The 16,633-nt window shown below is 38.2% G+C and overlaps 1 protein-coding gene across 1 annotated transcript in view; it reads left to right on the forward strand.

The window, feature by feature from the left end:
• The first annotated feature begins 14,766 nt into the window (after positions 1-14,766).
• Positions 14,767-16,633, forward strand: part of LOC135198245 (uncharacterized) — a 186,616-nt gene continuing 184,749 nt past the window's right edge. Inside the window, exon 1 of the mRNA XM_064225816.1 lies at positions 14,767-15,824. Within this exon, the coding sequence (XP_064081886.1) occupies positions 14,963-15,824 (862 nt within the window). The 5' untranslated portion in view covers positions 14,767-14,962. The remainder of the gene's footprint in view (positions 15,825-16,633) is intronic.

Raw genomic sequence — 16,633 nt, forward strand, 5'->3', positions numbered from 1 at the left:
ATCTCTATAACACAAAGTGATGTCACAATCATTTCATGGATACTACACGTGAATTATGCATTCCTTTGACTTTTTCTCCATAATTTTGTTATGTTTTAACTTGCTCTTGTATAGGAGTTGCTTTTGCAGCAGTCTTTGGTTTTCTCACTTCGCAATTGTTACCTTCTAAACACAGTACTTTCTCAACTAATTGACAATATTGATTGTTATGTACGTACTTGTGATCCTGTAAGATGATTTTAATATGGTATAGAGTGAGTGTTTAGGTTTCTTTTTGGGTGTGATAAGTATTGTTATGCTTGTCAAATATTTGCACCACTGGCACACACAGTTAGATTGATAATACCTAAATTTAATCAAATAAGGGAGAAAATATTCTCCCCAATACCAATTCTGTGATCAAAGATTAGCACAAAGAATTTTATATTAGCTTATTGACTTTCTAGATATCTATGTAAAATTTGTTTTACCATGCCTTAAAATTACATGTTGATGTAGGCTCAACCCTAAAGCCTTTTTAAAATATAGTGTTAAGAGGCAAACACTATATCTTGAACCTTCATAAGATCATTGTTTTTCTTTCAGACATTTTAATAGGGTGGTCAATTTGAAATTATCAGAAATTTGAGAGTGTGAAGGCTTTTTGACTCTGTTGTCTCTGGAAATCATAGAAATTTAGGCAAATATTTTTCATGTCTGGAAAGAAATTTGAGAAATATTTCCATTGCCACTTTGGGTTTGTTGAAAATGTTTTTTTCAAGAATTCATGTATTCTGCAGACTATTACATAAATACATTCCTTTAGTGTTGATTTGTTACATTATTAAAAATGGTTGTACCCCAGCATTCAGTAAATATGTATATAAAGGCACAAATATATTTCTATAATAAAAAATGTTACTAATTTACCTTGAAAGCTATCAGTGTAAACATTACTTTAATTCAAGAAATTGGGGGCTAAATAGGTCATTTTTGAAAAATTACAAAACTAAATTTTTTTTTTTTTTTTTTTTTTTTTTGCTGTTGTTGTTGTTGTTGATCAATCAGTTGTTAGAATAGGCCAGACTACAGTTTATATTCAAGAAGCCAAAATTCCTTCCAAAGAAACACACAATGCCACACACATAAGACTGTTGCCTTTTACTTTAGCAGGTGTGATCCTTGTTTATATGCAGACTAGTCAATAAATGAAATATCTATTAAAGAAAACAGAATACAAATTACATGATCCACTATATTAATCTGTATCAACTCATTAGGGGATTACCACTCATATCTTCCATATATTGCCCAATGTGGATGATATATAGGAATTTTTGCAGCATTCCTTTGACCCATCTACATCACTTTCTACCTTTTATTTCTTTACTTTCCAAACTGTTTTCTCATGCAGCTACCTCCAATGTGGATGATATATAGGAATTTTTGCAGCATTCCTTTGACCCATCTACATCACTTTCTATCTTTTATTTCTTTACTTTCCAAACTGTTTTCTCATGCAGCTACCTAACTTTTAACTACCTTGTTCCAATGTTCACTTCACATTGTCACCTTCAGGTGACATATTTGGTGGTCTTGCTAAACCTGTTTTAGCACCAAATCAAAAGTAAGAGTGAATGTGTGGTAAGTATAGAAATGGAAGCAATAAACTTATTATTATTTTAAGGATTCATTTTATGTATCAGTAGGTCACAGCCAGATTCAGTGAAGTGAAGGCTGTAAGATCACAAATTCCTCTTCTATCCCACCGTTATCCCTACAATAAGGGGTCGGTAGCCTGATGCGCCTTCTCCATTGCCTTCTATCAAAGGCATCATCCTCCACCAAGCCTCTTCTCTCCATATCTGCCTTCACTTTATCTTGCCATTTACTAAGGTCTGTAACATTCTCCCTCTCGATCTTCCTCTTAACAGGTTCCTTCCAAGCCCTCTTCACTCCCTCTTCATCATCCATCCCTAACACTCGCACATACCATCAGTTAGTTAACTGCAACCCTTCAGGATGCAGTTTTTTTCTGTATGGAATACAAAGTGTGTTGTCTGTAAATATCCAAATGTCAAATGAAAGTGAATTGAGTACCATATCTGACAAAACCCTTTCAAGAAAATTTTTTGTCATACTTTAAAACATTTTCAGCTAATAAAAATTTTTTTATACAGTGTTGTACTTCTTAGGACTTGACTGAACTTCTTGTGTAGATTGGTATGGTCTTGACCTGCTACCTCAGTGGCTGCGAGTTCGATTCTCGGGCATTCCATTGAGGTGTTAGAGATGTGTACTATTTCTAGTGATAGAAGTTCACTCTCAACGTGGTTCGAAAGTCACTTAAAGCCGTTGGTCCTGTTGCTGAATAACCACTGGTTTCATGCAACGTAAAAACACCATACAAACAAACGTTGGGGTTAGTGTTGTCAGTGCAACTTGTGGTGCACAGTAGGCATAACTGGTTTTTGTAGCATCCCTTCAGCCCCCAGCAGTAACCCCTTTCATTCCTTGTAATATATGTACATACCTCCATTCATATTCTTTCTTCTTACTTTCACCCTCCTTATAATTGTTTCATAGTGTAAGTGTAAGGTTTTCTTTCTGTTAACCCTAAAAATCTTTTTACTTTCAATCTCCCCTTTGGCCTAAATTTTACATTCCAATTCTTGAACAACAAATCGGAACAGAAACTGTGCATTTCTTGAAACATAATTTCAACATTAGTAATACTGCCATGGATTAATATCCAGTTCTTGTTATCTATGGTATGTAGACTTAAATGAAGTTATCTGCAACTTGGATTCTAGCATTCATTAAACTTACATCAATAAAGCTGACCAGGAAATTTATGATTTTGTACCAGACAAATAGCATATACTTGGATTAAAGTGAATCTTACATTTACGTTACAATTTCTCTTGGTGACAGATATGATCAATTTTATTTTAACAACCTCTACCATCTGTAGGTGTTACTAAAGGGTGTTTACAGCTACCTCTTATCCATAGTTGCTCCAAAATTTTAGCCTTTTACTTAACCTTTCTCCTTTCTCCAGTCGTGCTGTCCATCCTATGTTCAACTGTGGAGTGCTCAGTCTCACCATTATACCATTTCATCTCTACTACCGTTAGTCCCTTTTGTCACAATTTCAAGCACTGAATGGCCATAGGTCCTAAAAGTGCCAGGCTTTATAAAAATTTTTAAATCAATTAGACATTGTTTCATGGGTTAACTATAATCATCTTTGAGGTATGATGGTTTAAGACTGTCAGTGTTTTGTGGATTTATGACTGCACATCGTGGGACCTTCTAGAAGGGTGGGTTACTGCCAATAAGGTATTTACAATCCGTGACTCCTTTTGTATCCAGTTTAAAGATAGCATGTTGCAAAAGGAAACACAACCACAAGCCTTAAATATATTTTATTTACAAATTCCTGCATTTTAGTCTGTCCAATTTTGTGACTGCACAAGCCTACTTAATAAATCAGCTAACTTAACCCTAGAACATGTATAGTGGAACCTTGGTTTTTGTACCTAATCCATTCCAGAATGTCTCGAAGGCCAAAATGTGGGAAATCCTAAACAATAATTCCCATAAGGAATAATGTACTATAGTCAATTAATACGTTCAAGAAACCCAAGAATATTAAAAAAAAATGCTTTTAATAGAGACTAAACAGTTTTACATACAGAAAACAATGAGAAATAAATATGGCTAATGAAATGGATAAACATTTAACTTCAATCTTACTTTCATGGAAGACTCTTATTTAGCATATGGAAGACGGAGAGGGAGGAGGAGAGTTTGTTTGAGAGGGGAATCCGTTCCAGAAGGACGTCGGGTATCAAAGACCTAGGTATCTGGGGTTACTTTTCTTCACTTTTTTTACTAGCACTGTCTGGAGTTACTTACCCCCCCTTTTTTTTTTTTCTTTTACTGGCATTAGGACCAACTTGAAAGTCACTGGATCCATGTCGCTCAACAAAACTGTCCATAGATTTGTTTCTGGTGTGTCTAAAATTTGCCTGAAGTTAAACAAGGCATTGTCATTAAACATACCGGAGACATGGATTACATCTTTGTTGGGATAATAATTCTCCACAAAAGTTTTTACATCACTCCACGTTGCAAACATACCCTTAATCACTGAGGGACATTATGTATGCCTGTTTGCTTTTTTAATTTTTCAAACCAGCCTCTACTGACATTAAATTTACTAATAGCTTTTTTGCTGTAGGCATTTTCTTACTGAGATCGTCATGCAACATCCTTGACTTTTCACAAATTATCTCCTCAAACACTTTGCTACAAGTTCTCTCTTGAATTCTGTAGTGTTTCTCGCCTTTATTACAGAAGGGCTGGCACTTCAACTTTCTTTGGCCCCTTGATGGCTTATTTATCAGTTGCACTCAAATAAAATGCACAAAAAACTACAAACAAAAGCAGAATGGGTAACGAGAGAACATGGGATGCTTTCTTTGGGGTGCTCGGTACAGGGCCTAGTCACGCGGTGATCCCTGGAAGGAGTGTTTCTGAGCGTACAAAATCCAAGGATATGTACAAAAGCCTGAGACAAAATTGCGTCGGTAAGAGTCTACAAAAACCTAATTGTACAAAAACCAAGGTTCCACTGTACATAAGTATATTTATTTCCAATTTTCTTGTTTAAACCTTAATTCATATCTTGAGGGCCATGAAAAGAAACAAATTTATGTACAACTTTAACCAGATATAATAGAAATTGGTCAGTACATTCAACTTTGAATATACAAATTCCCCGTGGGGGTTAGTGCCGTCAGTGGACCTCATGCGGTGCACTGTAGACATTATACTTAAGGTTCTTTGCACCATGCCTTCAGTCCCTAGCTGCAACCACTGTCTTTCCTTTTACTGTAGTACCTCCTTTCATATACTGTCTTCATCTTACTTTCCACCCTCTCCTTACACTTGATTCCTAGTGCAACTGCGAGGTTGTCCTCCTGTTACACCTTTCAAACCTTTTACTGTGTTTTGCCTTTGGCCTAAATTCTATATTCAACTCAACTCAGTATACAAATCAAAACATTCATAAAGTTTTATAGAATTCAGTTTTTACACAAGAAAGGATTCAATATATAGGAAAGGAGCTCATCATGCACTTTACACTTTATATACACAATATACAAAATACAAGTATAAAACTCCAATATACAAAATACAAGTATAAAACTCTTCACTTTTTGTGAACTGCTATTGCAGTAGAAATGTTTTCTGGGTTTAGTGACTTACAGGTCTGGTTCCAGAAACAAAGTTTGTCAGGCCTAGACAGTCTTAAACAGAACTCATTCCAGAACTTATTGTAGGCTTTCCAAAGTCCCTATTGAGTTTAAAAAAAAACTATTATACTTTAGTGAATACATATATGTAATATTACCACAGTCATACAAATATCTATAGGAAAATATGCTTTTCACACTATGTAAAGCTTCACCTTCTTAGAATACTTGTTTCTTCTGAGTCAGCGTTACTCTTCATTGCGGAAAGTGATTCCCAGCATAAAAACTGAATTCACAAAGAAGCCTCAATCAAAGCAAAATTTCCTCAGAGGGTGAAGACCTTGCAACATATATTCCTGAAATGAGAAAGATCTCCTATATGAAAATGACGGTCTTGGAGAATGACAACAATTAATAAAAAAGAAAATATTTATATAAAATATTAGTTCCACTAATTACCAACCAAATAATAAGAATGTTTCCACAGATGGAGACCCAGTCCTCATGCCTGTGTAGCTGTATTTTGAATGTTTTGCTCATATGTTCCTGGATGGGGTAGGGGTTCTATATGGGGGTATCAGAAGAGGTTTATGGCAGAACTACAAATCTGCAAGTGGTGTATAGATGATTGTAGATGTAGGTATATTCTCGTATGTTTGTCTACTTTGGCAGCATTTTCTTATGACTTTGCAGTCTTGACAGGACTTTTTTCTGTTGCATGAATACCATTTCTGCAGAATAGGCATCAATCCCTTTCATGTTTTATAAAAAATTAAATTAGGCATCAAGAGAACCACAGGGGTAAATTTGGCCATATAATGTGCTTAAGATAGTGAAAATAGGGAATTGGAGTGATTCGGTAGCAAGGTAAAGAGACCAAGAAAATAAAGAGATGAAGTACAAGGGCCAACAAAAGTTACAGCTAGGAGAAAATCTTACAGTTGTACCAATAACTGATAGGAGCATGGGCAGCAAGACTGAAAAAAGGAAGTTGTGATAGAGGTAAAGTTAAAGGTTAAAAACTGCCTACAGCTAGGGACCAAAGGGGCACTGTAAACACATTAGTAATGGCTAGGAAAGGCCATACATCTTTTGGATTGTATCTCCAGGAACACTGGAATGGATGACCTATCAAGGAGGGTCTTAGTGTGACCAGGAAATGTATCTGCATGTTGGATGGAGGTAGAGGTCCTGTAAGACATTCATGCAAGTGACCAAATCATTGTCTAAGTTGAGGAAAATCAGTGTTGGATATCATGTACAGGATTATTTTATTTGTTTGGTACTTCAGGCAGTTTGGTCCATGATTTCACATTTTCTTGATACTTAACTCAGATGTGGTTCTCCTGGAGTACTAGAGGGTGAGGGTGGCTAGTGCTAGTTTCAGAGAATTGTGTGCCATGAAAGGGATGTCTTCCCACAGTTGATTATGAAGGATGTGGTAGTCATTTGTTTCAGTATCTTGAAGTGAAGTTGGTGTATCATTACTAATCTATATTTGGACCCCATTCATTTCTATTCTGGATAGTGCTACTGGTACTGGATTTTTCTTGTCTTGTATATGGTGCATGGCATACATACACAAATTTGGCAGTCTCATCAGATTGACACTGTTGATGAGTGTACTATATGCAATTTGACTTTTGGTTAGGTTGTGCATGAAAGGTTGATCCATGAAGATGGTGAAAGTAGATGTCTTGAGTGTCTCAGGTGTATGGTGAGGAGCTCTCTGTTTAAAATGTTGCCTTTTCTTTATGCTGAGGACAGATTTCTTTTAAGGAAACCTATAACATTGAGTTGTCTATTGATTGATCTAATGAAAGGGTAAGTCTGGCCAAGGGGTGGGGGGAATGCCTGAGTTGTTTTTGTCAGGATCTCTTTGGTGGCTTTGAAGGCATTGTTTTGGGCGATGCTCCAGTTGAGTCTTTCTGAGGGCATTTTAGAGAGGGCTACTGTTTGTGATTCTCAGGAGGAATATGTGGTAGTAGTTCACCATTCCAGTGAATTCCTGTAGTTCTTTGATGGAGGGTGGTTTTGCATTTCCTTGATGGAGTCCAGGAGTCGAATGTCACTTGCTGATACTTCATGGTTTGGGAAAGACACATTTGTTGCAACATGCCACTAAATTGTCATCTAGGAGTAGGACGGCATGGCTCTGATGTGGTTTTGGTGTTCTTCCTGATTTTTGGAGAAAATTAGTATACTGTCACCCTGGCAGACACAGAAGGTGAGGTCATCCATGGATGTTTCCCATTACTTTAAGGAGCATGGCACCTGAGTCCCAGAAGCCAAACATGAAGAAGGTGAATGTAGGCTCCAAATGGTATGATGATCACTGTCTTACATAGGTCCTAACAGTGTACTTGGTCTGTGTATAGGGGAGGTGATGTCTGCCATTCTGGGAGGTGAACAGTGGTTAATTTCTGTTTGCCAATTGAGGCACTTGTAATTTCTACAGGGCTGCTAAGAGCCATGAGGTATTTTCACAATATGGAGTGGAGAGGCCCATGGGCTGGAGGTATTCTGGCAACACCCTATCCATTCTATTTCTTTGAAGGCTTTGTGTGTGTGTGTGTGTGTGCGTGCGTGTGTGTGTATGTGTGCATAGTTTTTTAGGAGGCATGTAGGAGGATTTGGAGTAAGCTGGGGGTCCTTTTGTATTGATGTGATGTGTGCTGTACCTTGTTGGCACCCCTGAAGTCTGTTTGAGCTTAGGCTTGAAGATGTCAGGGAAATGTTGTAGGCGGGTGGGTAGGGCCATGAAGTTTACCTAAGAGATGGGCAGCGGGGCGTAGTAGTGATTGGTGCTGTCTGGAAGAAGGCAAGGTCCAGAGGGTGGTGATGGTTGATATCTACTAGCAGACCCACTGATGAAGTCCCACTGTTAATTTCCTTTAGGTGGTTAGATACTGTTCCTTTTTTTTCTGAAGCCGCATATGGGGCCACAGCTCTTCATTGCCTTTCAAAACTTTAGATAGTATGTAATGTTGTGAGTTTGCAACAGTTGGTATTGCTGTAATCTGCTACATGCATTTGTTTTTCTTTTGTCTACGGGGTCGACATTGCAAACCCCTTTTGTATCTGTTAGTCCTGAATAAAGCCTCACCTTAGGAAGATGCATTTCATCATTCCACCTCAATCCTTGAAAACCCATATTATCACAGGTTATGGGCCCAGAAGCTAATTGAGAAGAACAGATACTGATTTTGACAAGAGACTGAAGGTACTTTTGGACTTTGTGATTCAAGATGGGTGAACCCGGCTTGGGACCATGCGGCTTCGGAATCACGAAGTTGAAAGGGCGAGAAGACTACAAGAATTGGTGTTTCTCCATGACTCTTTAAGAAGACAGGGATTGTGGTCGGCTGTGCAAGGAACTGATACGGCAGATGGGAAGGAGCGCTGTGAAGAACGAGCTCTTGCCAACATATGCCTCATGGTAGACCCTCAAAATGATCAGTATGTGAACAGTGCAGCAACAGTTAAAGAGGCATGGGAAGCTCTGAAGAAGAAGTTTGAAACCAAAGGCCACTGTCTATCTGGTTCGAGCCATGAGCCAGGCAAGATTTCAGGACTTCAGTGGTATGGAAGGTTATGTTGTTCACATCACGTCTCTGGGGCAAGAAATGAAAAGTCTGGGAGAAGAAGTTAAGGACAAGTACCTGATACCCATGATATTCCAAGGATTGCCTGGTGAGTGACAGTTTGGTCATGACTCTGTGTGCTGGCAAAAATGATATGGTTTTGGATACTGTCATCACCAAACTACTAGACGATAGTCAGCGTAGAGATGTCACTGGTGCTGAGTCTGGTGATCGTGCTGCTTTCTTTACCAACAAGAAGTCTCCTGGCATGAAGGGTAACGATAACAAGTGCCAGAAGGATATGTCTAATATGCATTGTTGGCGCTGCCACAAAAAGGGGCATCATATCAATGAGTGTCATAAGCCGAAGGACTATGAGACGCCTCCTAGTGAGAAGACGTATGACAAGAAAAGTGATGATGGTGGTAAGAAGTTTACTCCAAACAAAACTTTTATGTGTGCTTTGTCTGCACGACTGACTGATAGTATGATAGTGATAGATTCTGGTGCTGAAGGGTATATGTCACCAGTCAAGAAATTTGTGAATTACAAAGGCTGTGAATTTGATCAGGGTGTTGTTGTTGGTGATAATGGAAGATTAAGAGTTGCTGGTAAAGGTGACATAAAGTTGTCATCAAATAATTCAATTGATAAAATGTCAGATGTTCTTTGTGTTCCTGGTTTGAGTACTACTTTATCTGTGAGTCAATGTACTGATCATGGTATTGATGTCCTGTTTACATCGAAAGGTTGTCAATTAGTTGATGCTGATGTATGTGTTGTCAATGGTTCAGTTTTGGGTACTGGAAGCCGAGAGAATGGTTTGTATCATTTTGATGGAAAACCAGACACCAAGTCAGTTTTTGTAAGGAATGTTCAGGATTATGATCTGTGGCATCAAAGATTAGGGCATGTTGGTCAACAAAAATTGAAGTTTTTGTGTTCTCATTCAGATGATGTGAAATTTACAAATGTAAATGATGACATGTGTGTTGTTTGCGCTTTAGATAAACAATCAAGGGAAAGTTTTCCATGTTCAAAATCACCCAAAGTTTTGGAGTTCTTAGATCTCGTACATGCAGATCTGTGTGAACCACTTCCCGAGAGCTTTGGTGGACCAGGTATGTACCAGTACTCACAATTGCTGATGATTATTCTAAATTCGTCAGTGTTTATTTTTTTAGTGAATAAGAAACAAACCAAGGACAGAATTATGGAATGGGTTGCTCAATGTGAAGCTCAGAAAGGAAAAGTACTGAAGATTTTCAGATCTGATAATAGAGGCGAATCTATTAATAATGATTTGCGCTCTTTTTTTTTAAGAGTAAGGGAATTGTACAGCAGAGATCTGTTATGTATACCCCTGAGCATAATGGTGTTGCCGAAAGGCAAAATAGGTTAACATTTGAAGCAGGTAGAAGTATGATGTTTAACGCTCAATGTTCAAAGAAATTGTGGGAAGAAGCTGTCAATACTGCTTTGTATGTTCAGAACAAAGTACCCCATACTGGTAGTAATAATTGTATTCCTGAAGAGAGATTCACTGGACTGCCTGTGAAATATTTCAATTTGAGAGTTTTTGGTTGTAATGCATATGTGCATGCACCTAAGCAGGTTAGAGGTGACAAATTGGATCAAGAAGCAAGTGTTTGGTTTTTGTTGGGTGTGACAGAGAGAGCAAAGGTTATCGCTTGCTTACCTGATAAACCATAGGGTATTTCTGTTGAGCATAATGTTAAGTTTGATAAAGGTAAGTTTACTGCTTGCTCTGAGGGTGTGACAGATATAAATGATGTTGTTTAATCTTCAGTGGCTGATTTGGGCGAGGGAAATTAGGTAGGGGAAGTTCCTGTTGATGAGGGAGAAAGTGAGTTCCGTGATACTAAACATGGTGACTTTGAGGGGGAAAATGTAAGTAAAAGGATTAGTGGGGAAATCAATGAAAATGTGCAATTTAGGAGGTACCCACGAGAGACAGAAAAAGGAAAGTGTCTCCTGATTTTGAGATGTATACTGGATTTTTGTATTGTGATGATGTGTTTGAAGATCACTTTGAACCAAATTCTGTTAGTCAGGCTCTGGAAGGCAAAGATCGTATTCACTGTAAAAATGCTATGAACGAAGAGATTCAGTCTTACATAGAAAATAATGTGTGAGATCTTGTTGAGAAGCCTGTTGGTAAAAATGTTGTAAAATGTAAATGGGTTTTTAAGATTAAGCGGAATTGTGATGGGGATGTTGCTAATTTCAAAGCTAGACTGGTAGCTGTGGCATGCTCACAAAAATATGGTATTGATTTTTTAGATACATATTCCCAAGTTGTTAGATACAGTACGCTGAGACTTTTCTTTTCTCTGTCTGTTAAACTTGATCTGCAAATTCACCAAGTTGACATTTCTACAGCCTTTTTAAATGGTGACTTAAAGGAGGAAATATATATGTGCCAACCTGAAGGTTTTGTAAAGGATAATGGTAAAGTGTGCAAACTGAATAAGGCAGTGTATGGGCTCAAACAAGCAAGTAGATGTTGGTTTGAGAAAGTGCATATCGTTCGTGTTGGAGTTGGTTTCAAACAGTCTATGTATGAACCATGCATCTATGTGTCGAAGAAAGGAGCCAAACTTGTCATTGTTGCACTTTATGTTGACGATTTTTTCATATTTTCTAATGATACCAGCCAAGTTGAAAAATGGAAGACTGCACTGTGTAGTAATTTTCTTACCAAAGATTTGGTAGAATTTTCTGAATGTGTTAGTGTGAGAGTAACGAGGACTGAGGTAAGTGTCAAGTTGGACCAGAGCCCATTGTGAAAAATTGTTATCCGAATTTGAAATGCTAGATTGTGTTACTGCTAAGACTCCCATTGAAAGTGGTTTATTGTTGCGTAAAAGTAAAGACTGTCCCAAAGATGTGCCGTATCAGCAAGCGATTGGTGGATTGTTGTACTTGTCATCATTATGTACTAGACCTGATATTGCTTACGTCGTGAATTATTTGAGTCAATTCAATGATAGTTATGTTAAGGAGCACTGGCATGTTGTTCTGAGATTTTTCAGATATCTGAAAGCAACTATGGAGTTTGGAATTAATTATTCAAAATCTGACAATGACGTGATAGGTTTTTGTGATGCATCTTTTGCAAATGGCTTGGAAGGGAGAAAGTCTGTATCAGGATATGTTTTTAAACTCTCTAATTTTCCTTTTAGTTGGGAGAGTAGAAAGCAGGAAGTGACAGCATTATTGAGTACTGAAGCGGAGTACATAAGTATTGCCCATGCATGTGAAGAGGTTTCGAGTTATGTAGTAGATCTGGGAGCGTTTTGATGTATAATGATAATATGAGTGCACTGAAGCTGACTGAGCATGAAGGCTTTCATGCCAGAACCAAACATATTGATGTGAGGTATCATTAAGTTAGAGAGTTGCGTAGACTTGAGAAAGTGTACCTGTGCCATATGTCAACCAAGGATATGTTGGCTGATGTTCTGACTAAGGGCCTAAGTGCACAAAGTCATGTCAAATGTTTAAGGGAAATGGGAATTGCGTAAACACGAATGTCTCGATTAAGGGAGTGTGTTGTGAGTTTGCAACAGTTGGTATTGCTGTAATCTGCGACATGCATTTGTTTTTCTAATGCCTGCGGGGTCCACATTGCAAACCCCTTTGTATCTGTTAGTCCTGAATAATGCTTCACCTTAGGAAGATGCGTTTCATCGTTCCGCCTCAATCTTTGAAAACCTGATATCTAATTGGTCAATTAGCCACATATCACACGTATATGTAAAGGATTGGTGGATGGGGTTGCCCTTTTTGTAGCTGTTTGCAAGGGCATGTTTGCACGTCATTATCTTTGTTATCTAGTCCTGGCCTTGTTTGGTTTAGCATGTGTGGGTGTTGTGTTGCAAGGCCCTGGAGGCCTTCAGCTGTCCACCATCATTGTTCCCCAACCACTGGGAAGAGTGGCCTGGATGCTGGTCAGCATCCTACAGAGCCATATTTCTATTGCCAGGTCGACTTTCTTGAGTTTTCTGCCAGTGTCGAGATTCAGCAGCTTTAGAAAGGGACTCGAGTTTATTCCAGGATGCCTTGCCTAATTCAGCAGGTTGAGGGTTCATCAGGCAAGGGCTGACGGCAGATGAGAGAACTTGTAGTTCATTCTAGGCGTCAAGCCAACGTGCAGTTTAGAGGAAGACTTGAGTTTGGGAATGGCTTGAGGATATAGACTAACTTCTTTGTCAAACTTGTGACGTTTCCAAGGCAGAATGGCTTGTCTGATGGACATCTAATTTAAGCACGCCAGAACTCAGTTCGAGATACGTATAGTCTTTAGGTAAAAAAAATCTTGAAGAGCAATCCATTCACGCAATTGATTAAGGTAACCCTTTAAAATTTACCTTCCCCATCGTCGTCTTGCGGATAATAAGAACAATGATAATATGGCATTACACACACACACACACACACACATACACACACACACACACACACACACACACACACACACACACACACATATATATATATATATATATATATATATATATATATATATATATATATAAATTAATTAGTCTTAAGAAAATATGAATTAAGACTCCATGTCGACTTCTTCAAGAAAGTTTCACGGATATTTGGAATCGTAAATGGAAAATGAATTCGTATTCACTCTTTAAGACACGCATTAGTGATTTTACGTAATACATGTTTATTTTCTTAATTTTGCTTTACGGTATATTTATCATAATTCTATTTTCTTTGTTGAGTTAACACACACACACACACTACACACAACACACACACACACACACACACCATATATATAATATATATATATATATATATATATCTATATATTTGTTATATATACATAACTCCACAACGAAAATAGCAGTATAATAAATACACAGTAGTAGGCTACAGCAAAATTAAGAAAAAAATTTATTACTGAAATCATTAATTCAGGCCTTAAAGAGGGAATACGAATTTATTTTCCATTCACGATTCCAAATATCATTGGTAACTTTCTTGAGGAAATCGTGATAAAGTCCTAATGCATTATTTTTGTAATACTAACTTATTTCTGTACAATGGCGTAGCGTAGGCTTAGGTTACCAATGCTAATTCATCCTCTTAATAACAGATAAAAACAAAAACATGAAACTGAATTTGTAAGCACTTGGAGAAGTTATGCCGTATTTAAAGTTAATCAAGAAGAGTGGATTGGAGCTCAGGATATGCTGCTTTAATTAATGCCTGTCTATTGATTGAATTTTGTACTAATGCATAGTGTATAAGAAAACATTACAACACCATGAATCACTCGATTATTGTTAACTATATGATTGGATGGCAATTGACGAGTAAGTCATTATATTGTATCAAGATTTTACGAAACGCTCCTGCCCCGAGTACGTGCTTAATTTCTACCACATCGTCGGTTAATTCGTAATTCTATTTTGGGACGTTGGAAATGCTACTGTGACTGTATGGCTTGAAGCATTTCGCTGTTAGACGGTGCACTCAAAACATCGACTACTATAACTGTAAGAAAAATAGCTACCCGGTCATTGTTGTTGTTTGACTTTCTTTTTATTTTAGGTACGACCGTACGGGAGAAAGGTTAACGTTAAAGAATATGGAATAAATGTTCATATTTTAGAGAAATGCCTGCATCAGACATTCGGCTTTCATACTTGCTTCACGCCGATGGTATATATGTTGAACTGCAGTAATAGATCATTGTGACAAAAACAGCAAAACAGCATCCTTCCATATTTTTAAGATCATACGGAATATTCTCCCAATAAGTAACCGAGCACGTAAGGAAAGATTGAAAAAAACTGCCGCTTCTCTTCACTCAGGAAGTAAACCTGACCACGGAGCCGTATTTACGTGTAAATGAATGTATGAACGTTGTGGGCGGGGCAACAGTGGGCCAACTTTGCGGGAATTAGCTTTGCAGAGACCAATGGCATGACGAACACCTTATGCCGGACTACTGACACACACTCCATAAGGCCTTCAACTGCCTGAGTGGACGCATTACTGTTGTTACGCTCGCGTTTCTTACTGGACTTGAGCCTCTTGGTACACTCCCTTGTTTATAATTTTTAAGTGCTTGGTGATTTGACAGTGATGGGGCGCTGGGGTTGGAGAGGAGGGGGGCAAGCCGAACCACGTGAAAAATTGCGCGTCTCTCGCAGTGGTTCTTATAGTGATGATTATCGTATAACTCCCGAATTAAAACAGAGTGATTCATATAAGAATGGCCATCACAAACTGCATGGTTCACGAGGGACACAAGACGAAGACTGTTGTTCTCAGGATGAAAGATGTTGTTCCGACGCCGATCCTTGCTGTTCACAAGATGAGAGATACTACCATCTCGAACCCTCCAGGGTTTATAAGGTCAAGAAGGGTCGCAGCTCCTCGGCTGAAGCCCTTCGACCTAGGAAGGGATCTATAGGAGGTCTGGAAGTGGTGGTAGTTAACGAAGGGCGTGTCGATCTCCACCATCAGGTGCCTTGCACTTCTTGCGAATCTTGTGACACTTGTAGGGGTGACTGGGAAAATGATTCTGTCACGAGAATCGAGCTGAAGAATAATCTTTTTACTTCGCCGATGCATACAGCTGAATTTTACGATTCTCGCGAATCCCCATTTAGTTACAGACAGAATTCATCACCAGTGCGAGATCGTGAATTATCTCCATTTCGCGGGAGGAGCCCCCAACGACGCCCCAACACGTCGGAAGGAACAGATATGAGGCGAGGATTTCCTCCTAACAATAATGGCCGACCCAGTACTGTAGACGAAATGCGAGCTAGGCCAACAAACAGGCTACCGCGAAGCCGCAGCAATGCCCAGAGGACCTCGTTTAGTCCTAGCAGGATGCCTAGGACACCCAACGGTAGCAGGGCACCCAACACTAGACGAAATGGACGCGATGGGTCTAGGGGACACTCCAGTTACAGGAACAACCGTCACTCCAAAATCGGTAAGTAATCATATGACATCTGAAGCTTCTGGATCACTGGTGGCCGGCCTACGATATCTTTCAAGTTTTGTTAGGGTACGCCTAGATTATATATATATATATATATATATATATATATATATATATATATATATATTATATATCTCTCTCCTCTCTCTCTCTTTCTCTCTCTCCCTCTCTCTCTCTCTCTCTCTCTTATCTCTCTCGCTCTATATAGATATTATATCATATATATATATTATAATATAATATATATATCTATATATATGATGAGGTGGAACAGGATAGCCAGAAGACGTGGTAACTTTGCATAGCTTAATGTAATACGGTCTGCAATGTTACACGTCTTCTTGGTGTCTGTTCTGGCCTTAATTTGAAAGCTTACTTTAGAAACGCAAATATATTACCGTTAACGTAATATGGTCTGCAATGTTACACGTCTTCTGGTGTCCTGTTCTTCCTTAAATTGAAGCTTACTAGAAACGCAATATACCGTTATACGTATTACTATATTTGTCTTTGGTAGATATCAGTGCAATGTAATACACATACATAAATACAAATTTATATATTTGTCTGTATGGTACTGAGGAAAAGGAGATTCCTACATTAGAAATGTTATCACATACGTAATTGTCACAATATATTCCGAATGAAACATTTTTTGGAACATTGGGAGGCACCATAATTGGTTAACATTTGTGCCCGGAGAGGTCATAAAACAATCACAATGATATGCATTAAATCTATCTTATCAGTTACTTTAACGCTGACACTTGAGATGTTGTAGTAGTATTAGCAATTAAAAG

Source organism: Macrobrachium nipponense, chromosome 22, assembly GCF_015104395.2.
Source record: "Macrobrachium nipponense isolate FS-2020 chromosome 22, ASM1510439v2, whole genome shotgun sequence".
NCBI classification, from domain to species: Eukaryota; Metazoa; Arthropoda; class Malacostraca; order Decapoda; family Palaemonidae; genus Macrobrachium; species Macrobrachium nipponense.